Genomic DNA, 27,404 nt, shown 5'->3' on the forward strand with positions numbered 1-27,404 from the left:
GCAAGCACTTGCAGGTTTCTACAAGGAGATGCAAAAAACACACAGCTCTCTAGAAATGTCAGCCTTGTCATGTACTGGCATGAGGCAAGAACGCTCTGGAAGAACAGTCCTTTTGTTTAAAATAGAAACTTTGAAGGAAGCCAAATTAACACATGACAAATTACTGAATAGCCAGTTCTTCTGGAGTGGGGAGGGGAAAAAAAGCCTCTTCATTTCTGAAATGAAAAGAGGAACTGCTGGTACCAAAAATCACGTTTCCTTTTCAGTATCATCCTCCAGCCACGCTTGGCGCTAACCGAGTAGGCGATTTCACTTCATCACCACTTCACAAAAGACTTCCAAATCCACTGCAGCAGGCACGGCAAAATAAAGATGTTAAATACATCCTGGCTGGGAGGGGACTGAAGCGGGCTCCATCAAAGGTTTGCAATAATAGGATTCATAAAAAAAAAAAAAAAAGACAGATGGGATTAGAAAATGTTGCAGTGAAGACTCTGGAATGAAATGAGATCACAGCACCAGCCTGTCTTTTGTGAACCGGCACAATGATTCCCCGAGCCAGATCGGATTAGGAGACCTCGCGAGTAGGGGTTCCGAGAGAGGCCTCCCATCCCCGGCACTTTTGGGGAGAGAAGGCTGAAACGATGCATCAGATTTACAGCTGCAGTGATGAAAATATAGAAGTTTTCACCACCGTGATTCCTTCCAAGGGTGAGTAAAATTGCCCTTGACTGTTTCCTTAATGTGGCAGTTTCGGTCAGAGGGTAAAAGACAGTCACGTGTTGTGTTACTACGTTTACCCTCAGGTCTCTGAGGTCGGATGGCCTCTGTTGTGATGGTGTTTGTGGTTGTTTCTGAAAAGGGGAGGGGGCACGGATGAACATCAGTCATTGAGAAACAATCCATCAAGGGGGAAAGGAGGGCAGTTAAACACTGAATTCGATACTGGCAAAACCCAATACGCTGAGTAAAACTGACAACAAGCCATTGTGTCAGGAAACAGGGATGAAAACAAAATTCCCAGGGCAGCTGGAGAGAGACTCTTCTCCAGGGAACAAGAGGGTTCCGAAACGAGAAACAGCTGGCTCTAAAGTGTGATTTCTCACTATGCCGTGAAACAGGAGGAGGGAGCCTGCTGGCAGTGGTCCGATGAAGTGGTCCAAGAATGCCCTGACCCAGGCTGGCCTCCGCACAGACCCCAGGGCCACGTTCCCAAACTTAACATGGAACTGGCACTGCCAGAGGGTGTGACTTTGTAAAAGCCCTGCTGCTCCGAGGGGAATGGTGTCCAGTCCCAGGCAGGATTCTGTGGCCCTGGATGCTTCCCTTGCCCCACCTGCAGGACTTGGCTCTCTGTCCTGACGCCCTGAGCTCTCCCTGCAGCCTCTGTCTTGCTAGGAGAACCCAGGACCCCCAGCTTAGCCCCGGTCTCGCTGTCAGACTGAATGAAAAGGGCAAAATGTCTGCTGGTGCAGTGACCCCTCTGTTTAAACAACTCCGTTTTTCTTCCCGTGTCAGCCATCAACAGGGTCATTGCTGGGGGGCAGGGAGGGACCCAGCCTGGCCACAGAGAGACAGCCATCAAAATATAAATTCAGCTTTAGACATCTATTGCCAGTTAGAGGGGGAGAAAAAAAGAACTGGGAGTCTGCCCACGTGCTGAAGTTGGGACTCTGGAGATTTTGGAAGGTACCTGAAAAGTCAAAAGCGACCCTCTGACCCAGCAGTTACAGTCCTGTAAATACATGTGGATGCTCACAGGGCAAAACTGAAAACAGCCTACATGTTCTTAAAGAGGGGAAGGGGTTAAAGGTGGTGTCACCAGACTCTGGAAGACCCCACAGCAGTCAACAGGGATGAACTGGGTCTATGTGTATGGACACAGGTCCACACTTAACCTCTCTGGGCCTGAGTTTCCAATCTCATACAAAAGGAAGAACTAGAACTCATCTTCCAAGGTTATTATGGGGGGAAATTGAGATATAGACAAAACGTATAAAGCATCTAGAACAGTACCTGGCAGGTAGGAAGCACCATTAAATACATCACTTACAGAGTGATTTCTATTTTTATTCTATATTTACAGCAATGAATAACTTGAAAGCATAACATTGAGAGGGAACAAAGCAGGCCAAAGATTGTTAAATTTGGAAATATAAAACAGTACTATATATTGTTTATAGACACATATCTAGAGAAAAGCATTTAAAAAAAAAAAAACCAGGCCAGAAAGACACCAAGTTAGTGAGATTAGTAGCTCTGGAGAGGGAGTAAAGTAGAATTAGAGGTGGGTAAGAAGGGGACCAAACCTGCCCTCTCGTTTGCTATTTCTTTTGCATGAGAAGAAAACAAATTGAAAGCAAATATGAAAATGCGAAAATGTCTATTTTCTAAAATGTTTTCCATTTAAAAAAAATTTTAAGGGAGAAAATCCTCAAAGCTGAATGGCCCTTTTAAATCAAAAACTTATACAATTCAGGAGGAAAGTCATACTTCACCTGAAGAGAATCATTCAAAACAGGGCCTTTGAATCCATTTGCTTAGCAGACTCACTAAGAGACCAGCACCACTTGTGTGCTGCGTGACCTTGGACAGGCACTCAACCTCTCTGGGCCTGAGTTTCCAATCTTATAAAAAAGGAAGAACTAGAACTTATCTCCTGAGGTTATTATGGTGGGGGGTGTGTGGGGGGAGGGCTATAGAATCGAGATATAGAAGACATGCAAAGCATCTAGAACAGTACCTGGCAGGTAGTAAGCACCATTAAATATTGGGTTGGCCAGAAAGTTCATTCAGGGTTTTCCATACGATGCTATGGAAAAACCCAAACAAACTTTTTGGCCAACCCAATGCATCACGTACAATGTAGTTTCTCTCTTTACTCCAGATTTACAGCAACGAATATGCTTAGTCAAAGATAAATACTCAACCCTGAATTTCTTTCTTGCCATTTTTATTCATGGCCACCTCCAGATATTAAACCAGTCATCAGTATTCATGGTCATGTCACTGCTCAGGAAGCTGTTCTCTGGGAAAGGGATATTTACAGTTTTATGTTAGACTGTCAGTGGAAGAAGCCTGCCTCTTCCTACACCTTGCTTTGCCTCATCTCACCTTCTCCAGAGCTTCAGGCTCTCAGTGGGAGAAGACGGTGCCTGCCAGGTCTTCCTAAGTCACTGCTTATCAGATAGATCCGTAACTCTTCATCCCATTCCCACCTTCCCTGCCTGCAGAAATACAAGTTGGTTTGATTTTCTCTAACAAGGGTTATAGTTCTTCCTGGTGTGTCCTTCCCCAAATGCTCCTGTTTACTGTATTCAATGTGCAATGAACAAAACATTTATGGAGTAAAAGTTCAGAGGCAGAGGCTGTGTTCCATCACCCCAACTGTGTAACCCTAACCCTCAGTATCTACCTATGAAATAGAGTTAATAAAGTGACCCAACCCCACAGAGTTGCTATGAGAAGTGAATAAGAGAAGAAGCCGTCCATCACCTACTAAAGGCCAATGTGAACCATTATCACACCTATGATTGTATTATATCCCTCTTTCCAACACACACACACACACACACCACACTGGGTTCAACCTAAATCTATGCATTTTTTTAGCTGAGCCGTCTTAATTTCTCACAAAAATATGGCAACAGCAAGTGTTACGGTGTTTAAGTAGTTAAAAGGCACAATACAGAGACCAAGCCTGTAACTGAGGACAAGTGTGTATTTTCACTTCCCAGAGAGAAGGGGAGCCCTTTAAGGGAAAGATTTCACAGGCACAATTCACAGTAAACACAAAAGATAAAAATCTGTGGTTTTACCAAGAAGTTATACCAGAACTTATTTCCTGAAGCTCACCAGTGGGTTTAATTCTAGGGTGAACAGCCTTTATAATAATTCTCTTGGGAATAAACAACAGGGCAGCGGGTTGGCAAGGGGGACTGGGGAACTGCAGGAGGAAATGGAGAAAACTCCAGAAAGAGAACTCCTGATGGATGCTACAGTCTCTAGACGTGATCACCTATTCCTTCCACCTGCCCTTACCTTGCAGAGAAAGAGGAGAATCTTAATAACCACCGCTAAAGCCAGGGAACTCACTTTTTGTCAGGCACCAGGCTAAGGGCTTGATAAAGTTAGTCCATTTAATCCTCACTGCAGCCCTTGGAGGCGCTTCCCAGGTGGCTTGGGGATAAGAATTCCCCTGCCAATGCAGGAGGTTCAGTCCCTGGGATGGGAAGATCCCCTGGAGGAGGAAATGGCAACCCGCTCCAGTATTCTTGCCTGGAGAATTCCATGGACAGAGGAGCCTGGAGGACTACAGTCCATGGGGTCTCAAAGAGTTAGACATGACTGAGCATGCACGCACACAGCCCTCAGAGATGGTTGCGAGTCCCATGCCCATCTTCCAGATGAGGACAGGGAGTGAGGATGAGTCACTGACCCCTGGTCACAGAACTGGCAAGTGGTCAAGTTGGGATTCACACTGAAGTGGAAAGAGTGGAGACCACTGGCTCAACCAGTGCCTTGCTCTCCTGGCTTCAGGGCTGCCCTCACTCTGCAGAAAACACCAACAGAGCTCTCACCTGAGCTCTTACCTGACCTCTGACAAGAAGTCATTTCCATTCCAGGCAGGGTAGTGACATGGCAGGATTTCACTTCTAAGTCACTCAACATCAACGTGCAAAAGAGATGCCCGGTTGTCTCCACTTTCAACCAAATACATACCTTTTCCCAATCAAGTAACTTTTTATGGCTAATTGACTCTTTGAGATTTTTCACTGTGGTAAAATGTACACAATAAAAACTTTATCATTTAACCATTTTTAAGTGTTCAGTTCTGTGGCATTAAGTCTGTTCACATTGTTGTCCAAACATCACCACTGTCTGTTTCCTGAATTTTTTTCATCTTCTCAAACTGATGCTCTGTAGTCATGAAATAATAACCCGCCATTCCTTCCTTCCTCCAGCCCAAGGTTCATCCATGTTAGAGCAAGTTTCAGAATTTCATTCTTTTTTTTTTTTAAGGCTTAATGATAGTTCATTGTATGTCTATGCCACATTGAGTTTATCCATTCATTTGTTAATGACTCACCTTTGGGTTGTCATGACTAGTACTGCTCTGAACTTTGGTGCATTTGATCAAGTAACATCTAAAATTGCAGCTGCACCCTTCTCTTCTTCCCATCCCCGCTCCCCGTGCCCTGTCCCACTGCAGGTACAAACCCTCTCCGTATTGCTACTGTAGCTGCATCAGCCTCATGAAATGAAAGTCGCTCAGCTGTGTCCGACTCTTTGCGACCCCAAGGACTATACAGTCCAGGGAATTCTCCAGGCCAGAATACTGGAATGGGTTGCCATTCCCTTCTCCCTTCCCAACCCCAGGGATCAAACCCAGGTCTCCCTCATTGCAGGTGGCTTCTTTACCAGCTGAGCCACCGAGGAAGCTCGCAGCCTCACAGGCGTTCTCTAAAACAATTCCTTTCTCTCTTTGCAGTGACAAGTCCAGCCAGAAGAAGAGTCAAAAGCTCTCAACACCTCTTAACCAAGAATGTAAGAAAACTTCCGTTTTGATCCTTTTTGTTGACTTTCATTTAAAAAGCAATGTCTAGCTTCTTCACTCCCCCACTCCATCCACACTCTTAACAACCAGAAAGGTTTTCTGTAGCCCAGGTTGCTGCTGCATTGTCCATTGTCCACTTAAGCAAAACAACTGACAAATAAATGTCAACTGGACAACAAAAAGCTCTGAGCCGGACCCACTTTTGCATCAGATAGTTTTTGTTTTATATATACATTTTCTTTTCTTAAACAGAATCCATGATTTGGGTACAGCATCCCTGATCTAGGTGTTCCCCTATTGTTGGCATTTGTAATATTCCATTTTTTCACTATTATAAATAGCAGTGCAATAAATTTATTTGTACAAAATACTATTGGGGATTAATTCTGTGGTGCATAGGCCTCAAAGTAAAATTAACAGGTAAAAAAAGAGTTTCACCCATCCATCATTGGTATTCCTACTACTGTGCTAAAGTGGACAATATAACAGTGATTTTTAAAAGATGCTTTCTGCTTACAGTTTTGTCCCATATTACCAGGAATTCTGAACAATTGCCAGGCTTCCAACAATGCTTTTCCATTTACCTCCAACCTCACCAATATTTGGCTTTCATGTTTTTATATTATTTTTTGCTACTTTAATAAGTACATGCATTACCTTAAAATTAGTTAACATGTCTTTAAAGCCTGTGAATTTCTCATTTTACTTACAGATTTCTTTACACAAAAGCTTTCAATACATCTTTGTACTTTAAAAGTTTTATTTTCAGGGCTAATTGTTCCCTCTTGGTTATACTGGAGTTTCTATTTCTATCACAATTTTTTTGTAGAACACCATTTTGATTTTCTAAGGATCTCAATTTTTAAAATCCTATTCTCCATTTAAAAAAAAACAAAAACAAAACTTTCTAAGTGTCCTGGAAATGAGATAAGGTTTCAGTCATTGTTTTATACACATTTGTTACTTTTTAAATTTCTAAAGCAGTATGTTCCCATTACAATATTTCAAACACTAAAAAGATGTAAAATATAGTATCAGAAAAATCCTGAGAAGCTGAAGAACTTAGTGGTTAGGTATGTAGACTGGAGTCAAACTACCTGGTTCTTATCCATTTCCTAGTTTTACATCTCAGTTCTATCCATTTCTAGCTTTGTGACCTTGGGCAAACAGCCCCACCATTCTGGGACTTGACTTTGTTAATGTTAAAATGGGGATAATGGGAGAATATGTCCCAAGAATCATTGGAAGGAACAAATGATTTAATACACATGAAGTCCTCAGGCTTTCCTGGTGACTCAAGACAGTAAAGAATCTGCCTGCAATACAGGAGACTGGGGTTCAATCCCTGGGTTGGGGAGATACCCTGGAGAAGAGAATGGCAACCCTCTCCAGTATTCTTGCTTGGAGAATCCCATGGACAGAGTTACAGTTCAGAGGGTCACAAAGAGTTGGACACGACTGAGTGACTAACACTTTCACTTTCTTTCTTTCAAGTTCTTAGTCCAAAGCCTGACACATACTGAGCATTCAATAAACACTAGTACTTTTAAGTGAAAATTTCTCATATAACAATACATAGTTATCATGCTTTATTGCTCAGTAATGTTGTTTTGCAATTTACTTTTTTCACTAAATAAATTTTAAAATCTTTACATGCCAATTAATACATACAGACCTTCCCCATTCTTTTTAGAGGCTGCATGACATTGTATGAATGTACTATAATTTTTCACTCAATCCAGATCTGAAGTTTTCTAGATTATTTAACCAAATCATCAATAAATGGGGTTTCCCCATTTTTCCACTAAAATAGTGCCACAAGAAATATTCTTGAATGTATTTTTATGTTCTTATGCAAATGTTTTTGAGGGTAAATTCATAGATATGAAAATGCTGGGTCATCAAACCAACACCTTATACTTAAATTTACACAATGCTGTATGTCAATTTTAAAAAAGAAAGAAAAAAGCTCAAAGGATATAAACACTGAAAAAATTTTATAGCCATTGCCAAATTCTTAGCAACTGTTCTAAAGTACCTTTACCAGAACAGTTAAACCAATACTATAAGGCATCAATGTTGTTATTGACAATCTGATAGGTGAAACTATTTTAATTTGCATTTCTTTAATTATTAATATCATTCTTCATTTTTCATACATTTTTCTATTTTTCCCTATGAGTTAAAAGACATGTCTTTTGTCACTTGTATGTCCCTTTTTCAAATGACCTTTGAGAATATTTTATATATTAAGAAAGAAAGGGCTTTTAATGGGTTTTTCGTTGTAAAGCAAGAATTCTTATTTCTCATGATCCCTAAAAACTTAAGCCTACAATCTAGAAAGGAAAGTGTTCTTTTTTTAAAAAAATTTTATTTATTTATGCATTTTTGGTTACTCTGGGTCTTCACTGCTGCACATGGGCTTTCTCTACTTGCAGCGAGCGGAGGCTACTCTCTAGTTGAGGTGCATGGGCTTATTGCAGTGGCTTCTCTTCTTGCAGAGCATGGGCTCTAGGCCCTCAGGCCTCAGTAGTTGTGGTACACAGGCTTAGTTGCCTCATGGCATGTGGAATCTTCCTGGACCAGGGATCAAACCCATGTCCCCTTCATTGGCAGGTAGATTCTTAACCCCTGGACTACCAGGGAAGTCCAGAGCTCCTGAGTTTCAAGAAGCAGCAAGTGTCCCCAAAAATGGAAAAGAGAGGGGTTGTCTGTAGGTAATTTCAACTTTGAGAACAGAATCAAGTTTGGCATTAAGGATGGTCCCCAACGTATGATGTCTTCACTTTCATGACTGTTGTCTTTGCTATGGTGCCAAAATGAAATGCATTCAGAAACCATACTTGAAATTTTGAATTTTGATTGTTTCCTAGGCTAGTGATACATGGTACAAAATACTTTCTTGTGACGCTGGGCAGTGTAGCAAGCCACAGCCTTCCACCAGCCACACAATCACAAGGATAAACAGGATATACTTACAGCCATTCTGCACCCAGACAACCATTCTGCTTCTCACTTCCAGCACAGTATTCAACCAATAACATGAGACATTCAATACTTAATTATGAAATAGACTGTGCGAGATGATTTTGTGGAAGTTAATGTAAGTATTCTGAGCACATTTAAGGCAGGCTCAGCTGTGATGTTTGGCAGATTAGTTGTATAAAATGCATTTTCAACTTAACGATATTTTGAGGGTTTTTATCAGGACGTAACTCCATTGTAAATTAAGAAATATCTGGACTCTGGATTTGAAGGACCACAAATCATTCATGACTCAAGGAAGGTCTTTTGGGAATTAGGAATGTTGGTTCTCAACCAAGTTCTTGCCTTGAATTCCTAACCGTAAACAATGTTTGTGTCTGAATCACCACTTACACCAATGTCTACTAGCTTTATAAGGACAGAACTGTGATGATAAAGTGGAAACTAAATCATACTTTCTAGGAGGTAAATAGGGTCCCAGGGAAGAAATTTCTCAAGGGATTCAGAACCTAAACAAAGGAGACAACTCTCCACGGTAGAGGTGAAGCCACACGGGCATGAGGTACAGGAAGCCCCCAAAACATGGAGCACTGCCTCCTGGAACATCCAGTTGACTTCAGCCAGGCTCTATAGACAATGGACATGAATCTGAGCAAACTCCAGGTGACCATGCAGGACAGGGGAGCCTGGTGTGCTGCAGTCCATGGGGTCACAAAGAGTTGGACACGACTGAGCGACTGAACAACAACAAAACTCTATAGAACCAAGCTCTCAGCTTTCCTGGGAATGGAGATTTCTGAGAAAGACTGCTATGTTTATAGTTTATGACTCTCCCTCTCTAAAATATTTTTACTTTGAGAAAAAAATGACTCAAGTAGATGAATACATATTAAAAATTGCTTTTGATTAAAAAAAACAAAACAAAACAGAAGTTAGGATCTTGTCTTCAAATATGCAATCTTCCTACAGGTAACACTCTCTGGCCTTTGAGCTCTCCTCTGAATTTCTGATTTCCCCTAACTGCCTGACTCATCCTCTGCTCATAAAACTCACACTCAGCCATACATTCAAATTAGAAAAGACAGGAAAGGTCTTTTGCAACTGCTCTTACATACCAGTATTTATGACTTTTCCCTGAAATTCTTATTTGCATCTAGTCTCAACCCTTGGGCTATACCATACCATGTCAGTTTTCTTCTTTTACAAATAATCTCTTTCCTCTCTGACTCATTCTTAGTGACACAGTTTCTCCCTCTATGGACCCCTCGTAATTTACTTCTTCTTCCACAGTCACACACTGTCTCTTCTCTAGACAGTTTTACTAGTTTTTCCCCGCACCCCCTCTGATTCTTAGGCAAAGTTATTGACCCTGATGCTGGGAAAGATTGACAGCAAAAGGAGAAGGGAGCAGCAGAGGATGAGATGGTTGGATAGCATCACCAACTCAATGGACATGAGTTTCAGCAAACTCTGGGAGATGATGAAGGACAGGGAAGCCTGGCGAGCTACAGTCCATGGGGTCACAAAAAGTTGGACATGACTTAGCAAATGAACAACAACGATTGACATTCTGATCATCCTGATGCTACAGACAACGTAAGAGTAGCTCAAAGGAATAGATTTACACTAAAGCATGGGTCAGTCAGACCTCTCAGTTCAAGGGGGTCACTGGCACCAAGATTCACAGCCTCCTCATAATAAGCAATGGCAACACCACAGGAAAGACGGAAGAATAAGACTGCAAATGTCACTTTCGCCCCAGATTTCAATCTTGTGAAGAAGGGCTGATCTGATTTTTCTTTCTGGTGCTCTGACTTTTTCAAAATGCACCATGCAAACAATTTGCACTTGAAAATTCTGGATTTCAGCACTCCCTTAGGACTCATGAAACCATGGTCTGGATCTTGAAGACACAGGGCTCCCCTTGGCCTCAGTCTCCCTGTGTATAAAATTAGAAAGTTGAGCTAGAACTTTGCTATGGATCCTATCAGCCCCTAATGATGATGATCCTCCATCATCTAGGTCCCACTTGTCTTTCTGACTCCCTACCTGCCCTCAAGGTCTCTGACATGAGCCCATCCAGGGAGCATCAACTTCTCAGAATATAGCTGTTTCACGAGTTCACTGTCTACTTTCAGCAGGCGATTCGCTAACCTCAGAAAGGAAAAACCCAACATTAAACACTGGTCTCCCCTTCGCCCCTTCCCCAGTCTCACCCCTGTGCTCAGGGAGCTAAAAAGCCTGCTCTCAGATCGGTTTGTTCTACAACTAGCGGCAGTAGGGAACTTAGATTGGGTCCTTTAGACCAGAGAATAAACCAGGCTGTTGGGAGCCTTCAGAACCAGCTGTCCATGTCCTGCGCTCCCCGACTGTGTCAGGAGACACAAGCACAAGGCCAGCTGAGAAGGAAATCTCCCGAGGTGAGGCCTCTCCTCTTCCCTTTGCTGCGTTGGCATACTTCAGGGCCAAGAAGATAACCTGTTGAGGGCCAGGGCCCTAGGTCATGACCTGGGAAGAACCCAGCCTCATCCCCACCCCAGGAAACTTGCATCCAGTGGGGCTCCCTCCCCAGTAGCTGAAGCCTCGGCACTCTCTCCTTTCCCCTCCCATCTCCCCTCCACCCCACTACCGTGCAGAGAAGGGACTGCAAAGGGGACCTTTCTTGTTCTTCAAAGGGAACTTTTTAAAAAATTAATTCATTTATTTTGGGCTTCCCTGGTAACTCAGCTGGTGAAAAATCCACCTACAATGCAGAAGACCCTGGTTCAATTCCTGGGTTGGGAAGATCCCCTGGAGAAGGGATAGGCTAGCCACTTCAGTACTCTTGGGCTTCCCTTGTGGCTCAGATGGTAAAGAATCCAGTTAGATCATTTTAATTGGAGGATAATTATTCTATAATATTGTGATGGTTTTTGCCATACATCAACATGAATCAGCCACGGGGATGCTTTTCTGAGGAGGAAATGCTAGGCTGCCCCTCTGGACTTCATAGGCTTTCACGTCCCTACTTCCTCCATCTACAAAATGGGTTGGAAAACATACCAGTTCTCACTCCTCATCAGAGGAATCCTGAGAGAAGGAAAATAAAATCTAAAATACCTGTGACGAGAGGCTGACAGTCAAAGGCCTTAATGCCAGTAACGGGGCTCACATCTCTCCCGTTTGACCTGGAAGTCCACATTCGGGGGGGACCCATTGCTGCTGTAGGGTCCATGAGTGCTGCCCCAGGCTTGCTGGAAATCCACCTTGTTGGAAAAGGCTTGCTAGAAAGCCAGCAGAAACACCTCCCTTCTAATCATTTAGCAGTTTATAAATATGTCAACTCAACATACTATACCCCTCAAACGTATACAATTATATGTGTCAATTATGCCTCAATAAAACCAAGGCGGAAAAGAATATTTTAAATTATTAGGGAAAAACCCCACCTCCAGCAGTGCCTAGAGAAGAAAGGGACCTGATTTTAAATGGTCCTGAATTATCATCAGCTTTCTCCAAAGGCAAAAAATAAATGAGTCTAGTTCCCAAAATGGACCTGAGAAGATTTAATTTCCTAAGTCAGATATGACTAAATTGGGGATAAATTAATTTTCTAAGCAAAGGACTATTTGTGATAAACTGAAGCAAAGAGTGATAGCTCCCCTTCCTCTGTTGGGGACATGACCACTGGTAGTAGTCACTGGTAGGGAAACGGATGACATGAGGGAAGAGCCTGCTGTGCTCCTGAAATTTCTGTGAATGACCAGCAGTGACTGTGCCCCAACCAGCAAGGATGGTCAAGAGAAGGACACCATTCCACACAGTCTCAAAGTACCAGACTCGGGGTCTGAACTCCTGTTTCTCTCCCCAAATAGAGATTCATCTTCTTCATCATTAACAATCTGATAGGAGAAAAGACAACTTTGTTTTAATTTACATTTAATTACTGTTGTCCAGAACCTCTCATATTTACTGGCCACTGGTATGTCTATTGTCAGTTGCCAGCTGGTTTCTGGCCCCATTTTCCTATTGTTTTTTTCTTCTTTATTGATTGGCAAGAGTTTTATGTACACAGGGATAATTCCCTATTATCTGTAACAAATGCTATACTGGGCCATACTCTTGTGTTAGTTTTTTGTTTTTTTAACATTCACCTTTGACCTGTCTGATGCTCATTTTGGTATGAGAAGTGTGGTCATGAATCCACTTCCCCTAGTGGCCTGATATTTATTAAAGGTTCAATTTTCCTCCACTAAGATAAAATATCACCTTATTGTAATATTTAAAATTCAGTCTTATTTGCTTCAGCTTCAACCGCAATCATTATTTGCAGACAACAGAGGGGAATTCATCAAAGCCTGGACTGTAAGGGCTGAGATAGGTCCACCTCACTCAGATACACCCAGTGCCAGGATCTAACACAAACGTGCCCTTGCAGTGTGTCTGTGCAAGGAAGGAGCAAGTGAACAACAGAATAAGTGAATCCAAACCTCAGAGAGGTTGCTGTGTAATGCTTGAGGTTCTAACCTGCTTCACAGGACTGAACACATTCAGAATGAATGACCCCACTGTCGTTTGCAGCTATGTATAAAAATAGGCAGGATAAGACCCAAAAGCTGTTGAGATTCCCTTTGTCACCTCACTCCCAAATTAAGATAAAATAAAGCACTATTTGTCTCAAAGTTTTACATTTAAATCATTTCAATAATTTAAATTTTTTAAATAATTTTAAAGGCCCATTTTGGTGGATCCTGAAAAAAGTGATATTCTTCTTAATGTACTTTCCCCCAAACAACTATTCAGCAGGTGACCATTGGTGAAAACACTTTAGCAAGTAGCACTCTATTCTAGCTTGCCAGAATTTCCACTTACCAGCCACAAGTCACGGAAATTCATGTCACAGCTCCACCTGACACAGGCATTCTGCAAAGCGGAGGAAGTGTGAGTATCCAGGAGTCACGCCTGCTCCTCTTGCCAACAGCTTCTTTCTTTTTACAACCTGAGTGTCAGGTGGGGCCCAAGTCCTCTCCCTAGGTCTCTCTGATGGAGCATCCAAAAAGCCGTGGTCTACATAAACAAGGGCTCCCACTGAGCTGCAAAGGCTGCAAGACCCCAATTTCCAGAGCCATCCCCATTTCAAATTGTTGTTGTTCAGTTGCTCAGTTGCTTTCAACTCTTTGCAACCCTGTAGACTGCAGCACCAGGCTTCCCTGTCTCCTGGAATTTGCTCAGCCTCATGTCCACTGAGTTGGTGATGCCATCCAACCATCTCATCCTCTGCCGTCCCCTTCTCGTCCTGCCCTCAATCTTTCCCACAGGGTCTTTTCCAATGAGTCAGCTCTTTCCATTAGGTGGCCAGAATATTCCTGTCCTGTTGTCAAACCATATTCGGCTCTGAGGCAGGGAGCCGGCCTCCACTGGGGGCCTGATAGCCCAGGCTGCTGGCTCTTTGAAGGGACAGCTGGTGGGGAAGCTTCAGAAACCTCATCTTCCTGCACCGTGGTACCCCTGGACTTGCTGGAGTACAATACAACGGTTCACTGTCTCGGGCCAGTCTCCCCCAGGTTTTCTCACGCTCCCCTCAACAGCGCCAGCAGTTCCATGTTGGCACAAGGTCCCCCTGCAAAGCTGCAGGGCTGGGCCTCTGCTGTGGGTTCTGAGACTCCAGGAGAGGAACAAGGTGACTCAGGTCCTTCCTCCTCCCCGCAGGTGGTGGTCGAGTCAGACCTCTACGCGCCGCGGCCCCTGGAGCTGCTGCCGCACCGCACCGACCGCCGCGACGGTGACGGCCGCAGGTCGGGCCGCTTCCAGAACCCACGGCTGCAGGGTCCCCATCCGGCCAAGACTCCCGCCAGGCCTGGTAGGTGCATCCCGGCCCTGCGGTCCCTGGGACCTCCCTGAGGGGCAGTGACCCACTTAGAGCGGCTGCCACAGTGCCTGCGTCCTGGCTTGGCTTTGCTGCCACCACGCCGCGGTCCTCCCTGGGGTCCTCCATCCGGCCAGGTGAGCGGTGCCTGTGGCTGGAGTGGGGCCGCCGCCTTCCGCAGTGCATGCTGGTCCCGCTCTGAATGCACCTGCTCTCGGCCCCACCCACCGCCGCACCACAAAACACCTTCTGCCTTAAACCACCGGCTTCGGGGTCTGCCTGATGAGCAAAGATGCCCTCATCCACCACCTAGCTCCAGAGGCAGTCCTGCGGGATTCAGGAGGAGATAAAAATCACTCTATTCTGGAGGAGAGGAAACCGGTGTAGACACGACTCATGAAGTAAAAGAAGCTTACATTAAGCTGTATGTGTGTGTGTGAAATTATACAGACTCATCAGCTGCCATCTTAAAATCCCACTATTTTAAATTTAAATGGCTTTAACTATTTCAACAATTTATAAAAAGAATTTAGAGACAAATTAGTTTTGAAAGTTGGAAACAGAGTCTTACCTTCCGCACTATTTTAAAAAAATGGCTCCCACCCCAGCAGTTAAATAGGAATCTGTGTCTAGCTTACTGAAGTCTTGATGGTGTCTTGCCTTTAATTCCTGGTTTAGTTGATTTCTGTTATGCCCACAGCCTATAGTTATTCATATTTTTAACTCCAGAAATACACAAAAAGTCTTGGGCATCCTTTTCAAAGCTTTGGAGTGTCAGCTATTTTGTATTTTACAAGAATGGAAATTAGACCCCACTGAGTATGGCTCTTCATCCAACCATCTTCCATCTTTCCTCCTTCATAGATCTTAGACTAGATTTCTAAAGTTTCTTTGGTCACAAACACACTGATCCTGTTTTTATAAGCCTAAGTATGAGAACCCATAAATCAAGCTATATTCTCTAGTTAAGTGATTACATATATATATCTTTTTTACAGAAAATGAAAGCATGAGGGAAACTACAATCTGCCTTGCAAATTAAGAGGAGATAATTTTTTTCCTCTGCCTATATATAGGTGGGTGGGTGGATGGGTGCCTGTGTGTAGAAAAGAAGGATACCTTCCCCATAAAATCATAAAATGAATTTAGAACCATGTTGTTCAAACTTTAATGTACCAGAGAATCACCTGGGAATCTTGTTTTTATGCAGAGTCTAATTCAGGACTGAGTAGGGCCCCAGATTTTGTTTCTAATAAGCTTCCAGATGATTCTGACAATGCTGATCCAAGGACAACATATTGATGACCAAGGATTTAGAGACAATCTGATGGGTGGTTCTCAAAGGGGTGTCCCAGGAAGAACAGCAGAATCACCTGGGAACCTGCTTGAAATGCAAACTTTGGGTCCCACCCAAGACATGTTTAGTCAAATTCTGGGGTAGGTTCAGCCATCTGTCTTAACATGCCTGCTCCCCAATGATTCTATTGACCCCGAAGGTGGAGGCCCACAGATTTCCTGCAAGCACCCCCTGTGGATCTACAGGAGAGATAACGGAAACCATGGAAACTAGCTGACCTACGTAGGTCACACTGCTCATTAGCAACAGAACTGAGATTAAATCTCAGGTCTCCTGGTTTCCCAGCTAGTTGCCTCTTCCCCTCCAGAAAATAATGTCTTCCAACTGTCTAGTTTCAGGCAGGCTTTTCAGGCTTTTCTCCCTAAGCAGCCTGTGGAAGCCTGGATTGGAGGAGAGAACACTCAGTTATGAAATGAGGAGACTCTGCCCGACATGTGACAGTCAGCTCATGCAGGGAATGTGCGAGTCAGGTTAAAAAAAAAGATTGAGCTGGGCATGGATTCAACTCCCTCAGCTCCCACAATCTGACAGATTCCAGGGGAGGGTGAGAGGGAGGGAGGGTGTCTGAGTCAAAGCCAGGCCCCGGTGCTCTCCCCCAGAAAGGCTGGGCACAAGCCTCGGACACAAGTCTGCCATCCTCCTGTGAGAAGGACATGTGTCTCGGGGATCTGACATCGGGAGACCAAGTTCTCTCCTGAGCTACAGGAAAAGACTCCTGGGTTTGCAGACTTCTCCTGTGGCAGAAATATGCCCTGAGGAAGCTTAGACATAGCAGGACTCTGAAGGCAGAGGCCCAGCTGAGAAACCCTCTCAGCCTACAGCCTTGAGCAGGTGAACCTTAGGTGCCCAGGAAAGAGGACACCCCATCTCCTGGGTTGGTGGAACCTCCAGATGTCTCAGAATCAACTTGTTCAAACATGATTGTCTTCCACCTTTAAACCTCTCTTCCTTTCTCAGCTGATATCGCTATCCATCTTTCCAGCAAATTGCTGGGGTATTGACCCAAACCTCCCACCATGTCCTCCCCCACCCCTACTCCACACACCAATCACTGACAACGTCAGCTCCTACATAGGTCTCGTCTCTTCTTGGTACCAACCTCAGGCTACCTGGTGAGACTTCCTTCATCCCTGGTGTGTAGCAGCCAACTTTGGTCCTCAGCTGCCAGGCCCTCTCCCTCCACAAGGCTGCTGGAGGGTCCTTCTACAGCAGAATCTGTTATCCCTCTGCATTAAACACTGTGTCCTCCCACCCCCAGTCGCCCTCCAGACCACACCCAAGGCCCTGTAGGACCCAGTCCTCTGCTCCCTCTCCAGGGCCACCTCCTGTGACACTCCTGTCCCTACCAATCCATACACAGAACAGTCCTGAGCTGTGACCACTCATTATATTCCTTTATATCCTGGACCTTCCCTGACACTATTCGCTCTGTGGGTTGCCCTCCCTGGGTCTCTCTGCCTAACAAACTCCTCCCAGAATGGGTTAGGGGTTCCCTCAGTCAAGTTTCCCTAGCCCTGCAAGACAACCAAAGAGGTCAGCTTGCCATTCCCTAAGTCATCCTCACCCAGCTTCATCATAATTGCTGTGCATCTTTAAAGACTGCATTTCCTCACCTATTATTATGTCTACCTGTAAGGACTTCCCCAACAGCTTAGAGGTAAAGAATCCACCTGCAATGCAGGAGAGGCAGGAGATGAGGGTTCGATCCCTGGATCGGGAAGATTCCCCTGGAGGAGGAATAGCAACCCACTCCAATATTCTTGCCTGGAGAATCTCATGGACAAGGGAGCCTGGCGAACTACAGTCTAACAGTCCATGGAGTCACGAAGAGTCGGACATGACTGAGCACAGCACATTGGAGGAGGAGTGAGGATTATAGTGAGGATTAAATGAGATGATGTTTATGTGTCTTACCCTCAGTACAGCACCTGAAACATACAAGCTACTGTCATCACTTATGGCAGAGCATGATACATCAATGGTCTGATCTTCATAGCCTGTGACTTCGTTTTATTGGCATTGAGATATTTTCCTTGGGGTGATGGGCGTGTTCTCTATGCTATAGTCTGATAGGATGGGGCTCTGCCAGGAACATCTGTCCCAAGAGGGACTCCATCAAAGGCCAGCTTCCCCCTGCCCATCACTAGCTACTCAGCTCAACACCTGGATTCCCAGAAGTGCGGGCTTCAGAAATAAAGGCACAGAAAGAAGGCTCTCACTTATGTCTCAGGCCAGTGTCTGAGGACACGGATAACCTCCGATCCTGCCAAGTTATGAGACAGGCTCGTTTTTGCAGAGGTGTGTCCAGGAGCTCAGGGTAAATGATTGATCCCCGCTGTAAAGACTTAACTCCTGATAATGTCATGTGATGTGACTCCTTAGGAAGGAAGGAGGAGCTAAGGGCACATCCTCTGGGCACCTACTGCAGGCAAACCCCGTACTGAACACCTTGACATATGTGATCTTATTAGACCTTAGTTCTAGCCCCCTGAAGAGTGCGAGTAAATACTTTTGAATATTTACTGTGTCAGGCGATGTGCTGAGTGTAAAACACATAAATATTGTCTCATTTAATGCAGGTGACCCACTCGACAGCCCCATTGCTGACCCTAGTTCGTGATTTTGCTGCTCGGTAAAAAGGCCCTTAGAAATTCCTGCATTTGTGATTTGATTAACTAACAAGATAATTGATGCAGAACCAGGGGAGGTAGAACACAGAGTACCACTGAGTAACGTCCCCTCCGTTCAACTTTCAGTGGGGACATCGGAACCCAAATCAGCAAATCTGTGTGGGAATCGAACATATGGCAAAGCTTTGGTAAGTAATCTAGCCTGGTTAACTGTATCTTCCAGGCTTTAAACGTCTCGCCCTATCTGTGCCATGAAGGTAGAATAAGCGTCCTTTGTCCCAGGCCTGGGGATTATTAGAAAAGCGCAGCTGAGGGTTCTTTGCTCCTAAAGCCCCTCAGCTAGCGGTACACCACTGGCTGCTGATCTCTTTCTTGCCAGATATTCAGCTCTTAGGCAAATAGAAGGTATTACCTAGCAGACATCTCACACAGGGGGAGGGAGGCAGTTTCTGTGGTACGTCCCTGCTGGGTGGAGGTGCCTGTCCAATTCCCAGAAGCAGCTATAGGGGTAAAGAGATGCAAGGGTCTCAAGCTCTGTGAAAGCACAAAACACCATCATCTCAGAGGAAACCACTGAACCGCCTCCCCCGGGAGCACTGAGGCAAGTGTCGTCCACTGGGGTTGCCCGAGATGGATCCAATTGACCAAGGTTTTATATTTTCCCCCGGCTCTGTCATGGTATGCGGGCTTCCCAGGAGGGGGTGACCTTGGGCGAGGTGGCCCTAGGCGGCCAAGGACACCTGAAGGAGCCAAAAGCCACCTGCGGCCCACCCACCCCTAGTTGGGTGGCTTGTCCTTCCCTGAAGGGGGATCACAGTGCGTGTCTGGGTCTAGCTCAGCATCACCCTGTGAAAACACATCTCCCTTGTCATCTTCCGGGCAGGAACATGGGTACTCTCTGGGTCAGCAGAGAAGGGGTTGAGTGGTGGCTGAAGGAGAGGTCAGCTTGGGCGTCCTGGACTCTGTGAGCATCAGATCTCGAGATTCATGGATCATGAAAACTAGTACAGACTGGAGAGAATGTCTGAGCCATCTGCTCATCTTTATGAAACAAACTGGGCAGAGATGTGAGTGCTTCGCTCCTGGTCTGGGCAGGAAATCTAATTCAATTATTTCATTTAGGTCATCCCTGTATTAGAAAAATTGCCCAAAGGGCAGTGATGGGACAATCAGGAGCTCCCTGCCTCAAACTGGTACCCAGGAGCAACCCAGGGTGGTTTGGCTGTTGCCACAGAGTGGAGGTTGTCAGGCTTGACAGCTTGAACCGCTGCCCTCAGCAAGCCCTGACTAAGGGGAAGAGGGCAGTCCATCACCTTGGATGAACGTGCCCTCACCCCTGGAGAGGTAGCTGCAGCCGGGAAGTCAGAGAGAGAGGGGACTGGACAGGGTGGTGATGGAGATGTAACCACAATGGAGGGGCAGCAAGAGGGCAGAGCAGCAGCCTGATTGACCCTTTCCTCTGGGCCCGAGACCATGGGGCTGGGGTCCTGCAGCTCTTTGGAGGCCCACTATCCCAGGGTGGGGAGAGCAATTCAGAGCTCACACAGTCAAATCTGACTGGACATTAATATGCGCTGGAGGAAACAGGATGGAGGACAGTGGGGGAAGAAACAATTTTCTGGCCACTGGCACGACCGGAGGGACAGCTCCCGGGAGACCACAAGGTGGCACAGTGGCTCTGCCCACAGCCCTGGGCCAGCGCGGGAGAGCAGGGGAAGGATCCCGGTGCCCTTGACCTGGAATTTTCCAGCAATTCCAGGAATGTGGTGACCTTAAGACTTCCCTGGGGCTTGGGGTGGAGGAGCAAAGGGGAGATCCACTGACTGAACAAACTCTGGACCTGGCCCTGCTCAGGCCACCAGTTCCTTCTCAACTCAGTACATGTTTCTTGAGCACTCACCACCTCCTTTAAGAGGAGAGCCAGCAAAGGGTTAAGTCCCAGACCCTGATCCAGGCCAAGCCTTTCCTGGGGAAACTGCACAAGCAGAGGAAACAGAGAGGCGTAAAGACACGGAATTGGTGGGTTGCAAAACATGACACACAGGGACTCAGTGCCGTGAGGACAAGAGACGGAGATAAATCAACGTGGGCACCAGCCTAAGGGAAGGCTTCCTGGAGGAAGTGGCCTTGAAGGGCAGGCAGAGATGTGGCTTAATCCAGAGAGTGAAGGAATGGTTGGGTGAGGATGCAGAGTTGTGGGTGAGCATCAGAAAAGGCAGGATCAGGCCCGCTGGGTCATGTGGGGGAAACAGAGGCAGATAAGGGGGAGTCCTGTTTTGAGGACCCTTAAAGAGCAGCAGGTAAAAAGTCTGCCTGCAATGCAGGGGACTTGCTCGGGTTCTATCCCTCAGTCAGGAAGATACCCTGCAGAAGGAAATGGCAACCCACTCCAGTATTTTTGCTTGAAAAATCCCATGTACAGAGGAGCCTGGCGGGTTGCCATCCAGGGGATGACAAGAGAGTCAGACATGAATGAGCTACTGAGCACACACGCACACAGCAGGGGACAGAGCTGACCTGGGTCCGTCCTCAGTGGGGTGACCCTGTGATTCTAGGAGGGGCCTGGGGTGTGGGGCAGGTCTGGTGGGAAACAAGGAGATCCTGTCCTGGGTGACTGGCCCTGAGGCTCAGTGGAGGAGAATGTCACTGCACTTGGTCACATTTCCAAGCGAGAACCTGCAGGATTTGACAACAAAGTGGACACAGATCGTGGGGGTACTAGGGGGAGAGAGGCCTCGGGCTAGAATAAGTTGCTCACTTTCAAGTTTCTCTAGGTGAGTGGTTCCCAAAGTGGGGTCTGGGAACCAGCAACAGTTGAGAACTTGTTAGAAAGGCGGCTTCTCAGGCCAACATCCGACCTACTGAGTCAGAAGTGAGGGTGGGCCCAGCGCTGCATTGACATGCCCCCCTAGGGGAGCCTAGGGCCCAAGGCGGAGTGAGGTCCATTGCCCTAGGTTGATGTCGGTTCAGCAGCTTAGCCAATGCCCTTTCCAATGGCTCCAGCCAGTGCGGGAGCTGGGGACAGGGCAACAACCTCACTCTCCCTTCTCACAACCCAGATGCCTCCGGTGGCCCGGATCTCCGTGAAAGCCCCCACGGTCCTGGAGGCGGCAGCCCCAGGCTCGGAGAATGTAGCTGTGCTGACTAGAGGGTAAGTGCTGTGCCTCCAGCCAGCTCCCAGGGGCTCCCCACCTGCTCCCATCCTCCACCTGCACAGAAGAGTAACAGGTGGCCTGGCTGAAAGATCCCGGAGAGATGCTAAAACCAAATCCCTGCCCGCCATAAACGACCTTCTAATGAGGGCTATAATCCCGGGCCTCTGTAGCACCTCGTTGACTGTTTCACTAGGATTAAGCTCAAGTGTTTTTTGATGGTTTCTACTTCATTACCGCCACTCTTTAGACCTGGAGAAGTGTCATTTGGGAGGAATTTTGGTTAATTAGATAAATTAATCACAGGGCATGGAGAAGGAACTGGCAACCTGGAGGATCCCATGGACAGAAGAGCCTGGTGGGCCACAGTCCAGGGGGTCTCCAAGAGTCCACCACAACTGAATGACTAACACACACACACACAATCACAGGCCATACGCAGAGCCTCCTGAAATGCCTCACACGTTAGGTTCAGGGCCCCTGCCCAGGTAATAAGTACATAAGATACAAAGGTTTCAAACCAAATTTATGACCTGCATGTCACTATTAAGGCTTCCCTGGTGACTGAGGGGTAAAGAATCTGCCGGCCAATGCAGGAGACAAGGGTTTGATATCTGAATTAGAAAGATCCCCTGGAGAAGGAAGTGGCAACCTACTCCAGTATTTTTGCCTGGGCAGGCCCATGGACAACGGAGCCTGGCGGGCTGTAGTCCATGGGGTCGCAAGAGTGGACAAGACTCAGTGACAAAACTACAACAACCACATTACTATCAACTCTGCTCTAGAACCAGCAGCTAGAATAGCCGGAGCAATATGCACACCCCCAAGGACCACCCCACTGACCTCAAAGGAACTCTAAGAAGATGGCCACACCCCCACCACAATCCTCCAGACTTGGAGGGAGCAGGAAAGTGGCGTCAGGGATGACGAAGAGTGTGGGCTCTTGACTCAGTTCTGCCTGTGTGGCTGGCACTGTGCCGCTGACTTGCTGTAACTTCAGAGAAGTTATTCAGACCTCTGTGTCCTCATTTCTTTAAAAACAAAACAGAAAATCGGGATGATTATAACCTCTTGAGGGGTTATTGTGAGAACTGGATGAGATAATGTGTGGAGACCTTGCACCAATGACTGCATCATGTTTCAAGAAGCTTTACAATATGTGAATGGGAAGGACACGTGCCTGGGGACATGTGCCATGCTCACAGATGAGGGACCATGGGCTATCATATCAGCCCTTAAAAGCTGAGGGAGTTAAAGGAGGACCAAACCAGTGTGAAGCTCTTTTAGGTGAAAGAATGCAGTCTAGAACAAACAATAAAAACCAAGCCATCGACATATCGGGATGTGATGAGAGATAAGTATGATTTCTTTCTCTTTTTTTGCCACACCTTGAGGCATATGGGAGTTCAGTTCCCCAACCAGATATAGAACCCACAGCCCCTGCATTGGAAGCACAGGATCTTAGCCACTGGACCACCAGAGAAGTCCCAAAAGTATCATTTCAATTGCATTAAGTTCTGGTAGCAAGTTGTTCTGAACAGGTAAGGCTGCTGCTGACAGCTGCAGTAACCAGCAGACATGAGCCCCCTCAAGAAATGAGTCGTTTGCATCTGCTGCAAAGGGTTCTTCTAAGTGGCCCCTTTGTCCCTAAGTGTAGATATTCTCATGTCATTTTTTTCCTGGACACTGGCTATAGAAAAGAAAACAAAGCCTGCTTCTTTCACTAAAGGAGAGCAAGTGAAACAAAGTGAAATAAAGGAAAACAAACCTTTATTGAGGTCAACAACGTGCCGGATGCTTTATATAGTCTTATTTCCCTCCTCACAAAACCCCCAAGAGTTAGATGAAATTATCTCCATTCTACACATGAGGAAACTGAGGCTGGCCAAGGTCGAGTCACTGAGGTCATAGAGTAAGTGGGAGCCAGATTCAGCCCCAGGGCCGATTCACTTTCAAGAGGTGACGCTTGGTGACATCTGACCTTTCCAGCAAAATCGTTCAGGTTGAGGGGCAGGGCAGGGGTGGGACAGTAGAGTTTGGAACAAGAACTGAACTTGAGATCCGTGTGCTAGTGGACTCAGGTCCACCTCCTTCCCTTCCGCATGCAAGGACCCCCCTGGGGCGGGGGGAGGGGTGTCATTCCTGCATGATGCCCAACAGTGACCCTCCACATGGTCACAGGTTATAAGGGCCCAGGGGGAGCAGGGGCTCCAGCTATACTTGTTGAGGGCAACAGTTAACAGTCAGGCTCAGCAGAGTGACCGCCCTCCCCACCCACCTCGGCTTTTCTGTAGATCCAGACACCTCAAGAAGATGACTGAAGAATTTCCAACCCTCCCTCAGGGAGCAGAAGCCTCCCTCCCGCTAACAGGAAGTGCTCCCTGCGGCATGCCAAGCATCCTCCGGAAAATGTGGACCAGGCACAAGAAGAAGTCTGAGTACGTGGGAGCTACCAACAGTGCCTTCGAGGCTGACTAAAGATGACCCCCCGGGTCGGGTGCCCTGCACCGGCCCCAGTTCACTGCACAAAGGGAGGAAACTTCTGGATCGGAACTGAGCCACATATTCACCCTTGCTAGTAGCTGGGCCATGTGTCATCACCCTCCAACACTAACTAATCACCCTGGATGAGGACATGGGACAGGAACCTCCCTCGAAGGCAAGCAAAAGGAAACTGTTCCCTTCTTCAAATCAATAAAGCTGTTGGTCTCAAAGTGACTTTGGGAGGTCATCAAGTTTACATCCCTATGTTTAAGCAAAATGGCACCAAAATCAAACCCACTTTCCCAACCCATTTTAAAGACCTCCAAGGAATCAAGCAGACAATTCCTCAGTCTTCCTTGGGAGTTGTTCTAATTCCTGGTATAAATGTAAAAGTTTGATGTTTGAGGCACTTGTGAACACACTGGTTCTCGCTGTTCCCGTTACTGTATTTATTTCATCTTGATGAGGTATGATTTTTAGTGACCAGGAGCTTTACAAATTTACTTAGTAGTTCTCATATCCACTTGAGGGTATCGTCAAGATCAGTTTTGATGATCATTTGGCATGATTGCATGAATTCTCTATTCTTTTACATGTGATTTTTTTACAGAAAAACATGACTTAAAATTTTGAATGCTAATCTCTTCTGAAGTGGCACAGTCTAGTGGAATTAATAATACCTTGCTTGGGTATGATTATTTTAGCTTTTAAAAGTGTTCTCCCATCCATCACCTCTTACATTCACAACATTCCTGTTAAAGAAAGCACAAGTATTCCCAGTCTATGATGGGAAAGCTGAGGCCTTAAGAGGTTATGGAACTAGATACCAGATACTAAATACAGGTCCTCACCCTCTGTACTGGACTGCTTGCTTTGCTTATTCTAGCAGCTGATTTAAGAATATGTCTCTGGGGGCAGTCTTTGAAGGAAGCAAGTTGACAAAGTTAGAACAAGTACATGATATAAATGAAATGCATCATTATGTGTAACACTCAACAAGAAGAAATTCTTGTTTTTGTAGGTTGAAAATAATTATCAATTTCATATGGTTCAACCTAATATATAATATTATGCTATCCTTCTTTTAATGGAAATGTCATCATCAATTCTATCATCAATGTCAATAGCCTTAAAATAATAACATGATTATGACAGCTACCATTTATTATATGCCTACTGTGTGCCAGGTGTGATTCTGAGCACTTCGCATACATTATCCCAATCTTCCTATCAACTCTGAGTAGGTGGCCTTCTCCATTTAGTAGATACAGCTTTAACGCAGTTAAATGATAGTCTGAAGGCACCCAACCCATAGCTGGCATCATGGGTTCAATGCCTATGTGGTATCTACTTCTTTCTATAGAATTTTCAGAACATAGAGAAGATCCAAGGCTAGTAAATAAACTTCATCTCAAATGCTCAATAAACATAAATGATTGGCACAGGCTGCGTGGAATGCTGTGTGGGGCTGGAATCTGAGAGAAAGGAATGCAGTGATCAATTGGTAATGTCTGCCTGTGGAGCTGATTAATGGGATGTGCCTTGGATATTTGTCATCTGTGGCCTCAAGTCTGCTTCCAGAAGGTTTGGTTTCTAATTCAGAAGCTTAAATTAACCCAACTCATTTAACAAAACCAGCGACTCCATGGTGAAATTTAGCCTGAAACCAGGTTGGAAATTGCCATTTTTTAGTACAAAGGAAACTTTTGCCAACATCACTGGTCTCAGACTCAACAGTTATTCACATGCTGCTGCTTCATGGGCACGTGTTGCTTTTTGCTCTGGGAACTACCTGCTTCCATATCTCCAGGTGAAATGTAAGACGGCATCAGGAGCCTGGGCTTTCACCTTGCTGACCTCTGCTCTTCAACTGTTGTATTAGACTGAACACCCAGTCCTGCCAACAGAACATAACTTGGAGATGTGGACATCAAGGGCCCTTTCAATAAGGGCCACAGTGGACTGTGTAATATTCTTACAGTGAACAGACGAAGGGGCCCGGAACAAAGTTAGGGAGGGAACAGGTGATTTACACTGGACCTGTCAGACTATCCTACAACTATTTATTTTAACTTATTTACTTTACAACTGATATCCTCTATTTGTATGTGGCAGCTGGAGATGTATGTAAGATGGAGCTTATTTATTTTTCATTTAAAAATTTCATGATGAAGTATTTGCCTCGTGTAGAACATTTTCATTGGCCAATTCAAATAAAGTATGCTTTGTTTGTGACATTAATAAATGCCCACAAGAGTTTGCCTGGGGCTTCTTCACTGAATGGGTGCAGGCTTTCCCAAAAGGAAAGAATTATGTATCTGGACCTCATTGCTCCTTTACCTAAATGAAAAGGATTGCAAGAAGGAACCCAGCATGCTCTTTCCATCCAGAGACAATGTCTGGTTTTGATATTACAGCCCTGCCCAGCAGCCAGCACCAGGCTCGTTTCTGCCCAGCCCTGGCCTGGCCGGACCTGGGCTCTCAGGGTTCACTCGCCCCACTGAAATTCTGGCCCCCAGCCCCCACCACAAACCCCAGGGGGGCCCAGTGGCCATCGCTCTGTGCCCACCTCCTGGGCAGCCTTCCTGGCGACCGCCCCCGTGACTCACGTCACCGCCACTTGCCGGAGAACACCCAGCCTGGCTGCAGATGGCTGTCCAGGAATGCTGGAGCCTGGAGACCTCTGGAGCCAGAGGCAACAGGGATTCCAAGACATTTAGGGTAATAAAATCGCCTGTGTTAGGACCAAGTCCAGTCACATACTTCAGTTCTTTCTTGCATGCTCTCTGTGGCAGCCCCTCCCCCACCCAGCCCCTGGAGCAGGCAGATGGGCAGTGGGTAGGAAACGCAGCCACAGCCAGAGTCTGGTTGGAAAAGGAATCATGAGACATGCTGTCTCTAAGTTGGCAGAGACCTTGGACACGCAAGGAAAAGCACAGAAGAAAAGATGACTCTCCTAGGGATTAGGATCGCATTTTAGTTTTCTCTTTAAAAACGTCAGCCTCTTAAAAGAGAGGTTTGTGGCAAAAGCATGGCCACAGTGCAGGCAGAGAGAGTTCATAGTGCAGACCAGGCCACATGCCTGGAAAAATACAGTGGAGGGGGAGGTCACTTTGGATGTGGAACAAGACTCACATCTACATGTGGAGCCCTCGGCCAAGATCACAGGTGTACAGCCTAGTACCAAGGCCACAGATGCAGGGCCCCGCACCACAGTCATCTCTAGAACTGACTAAGCCCCACAGCAACCGTTTCCATGATCCCCCCTGACCTAAACTGGCCAGCTCCCTGACCCTATATTACGTAAAAATACTCATCACCTAATGCCACCCTTCCAGCAGGAATTTTCTTTGTCTTGAGGCTATAAAAACTGGCTACTAGCCCTTGCTTCCCA

General features: G+C 46.0%; 1 protein-coding gene across 1 annotated transcript; it reads left to right on the forward strand.

Annotated features, from left to right (window-relative positions):
* The first annotated feature begins 242 nt into the window (after positions 1–242).
* VXN (vexin) lies at positions 243–26,269 on the forward strand. Its single transcript, XM_043880347.1, has 6 exons — positions 243–711; positions 5,492–5,547; positions 14,231–14,381; positions 18,501–18,562; positions 21,434–21,525; positions 23,821–26,269. Exons 1-6 carry the CDS (start codon positions 645–647, stop codon positions 24,002–24,004), a joined length of 612 nt encoding a protein of 203 aa, XP_043736282.1. The 5' UTR covers positions 243–644; the 3' UTR covers positions 24,005–26,269.
* Positions 26,270–27,404: the final 1,135 nt, after the last annotated feature.

The sequence above is a fragment of the Cervus elaphus genome, chromosome 21 (genome assembly GCF_910594005.1).
Source record: "Cervus elaphus chromosome 21, mCerEla1.1, whole genome shotgun sequence".
In the NCBI taxonomy this organism is placed as follows: Eukaryota; Metazoa; Chordata; class Mammalia; order Artiodactyla; family Cervidae; genus Cervus; species Cervus elaphus.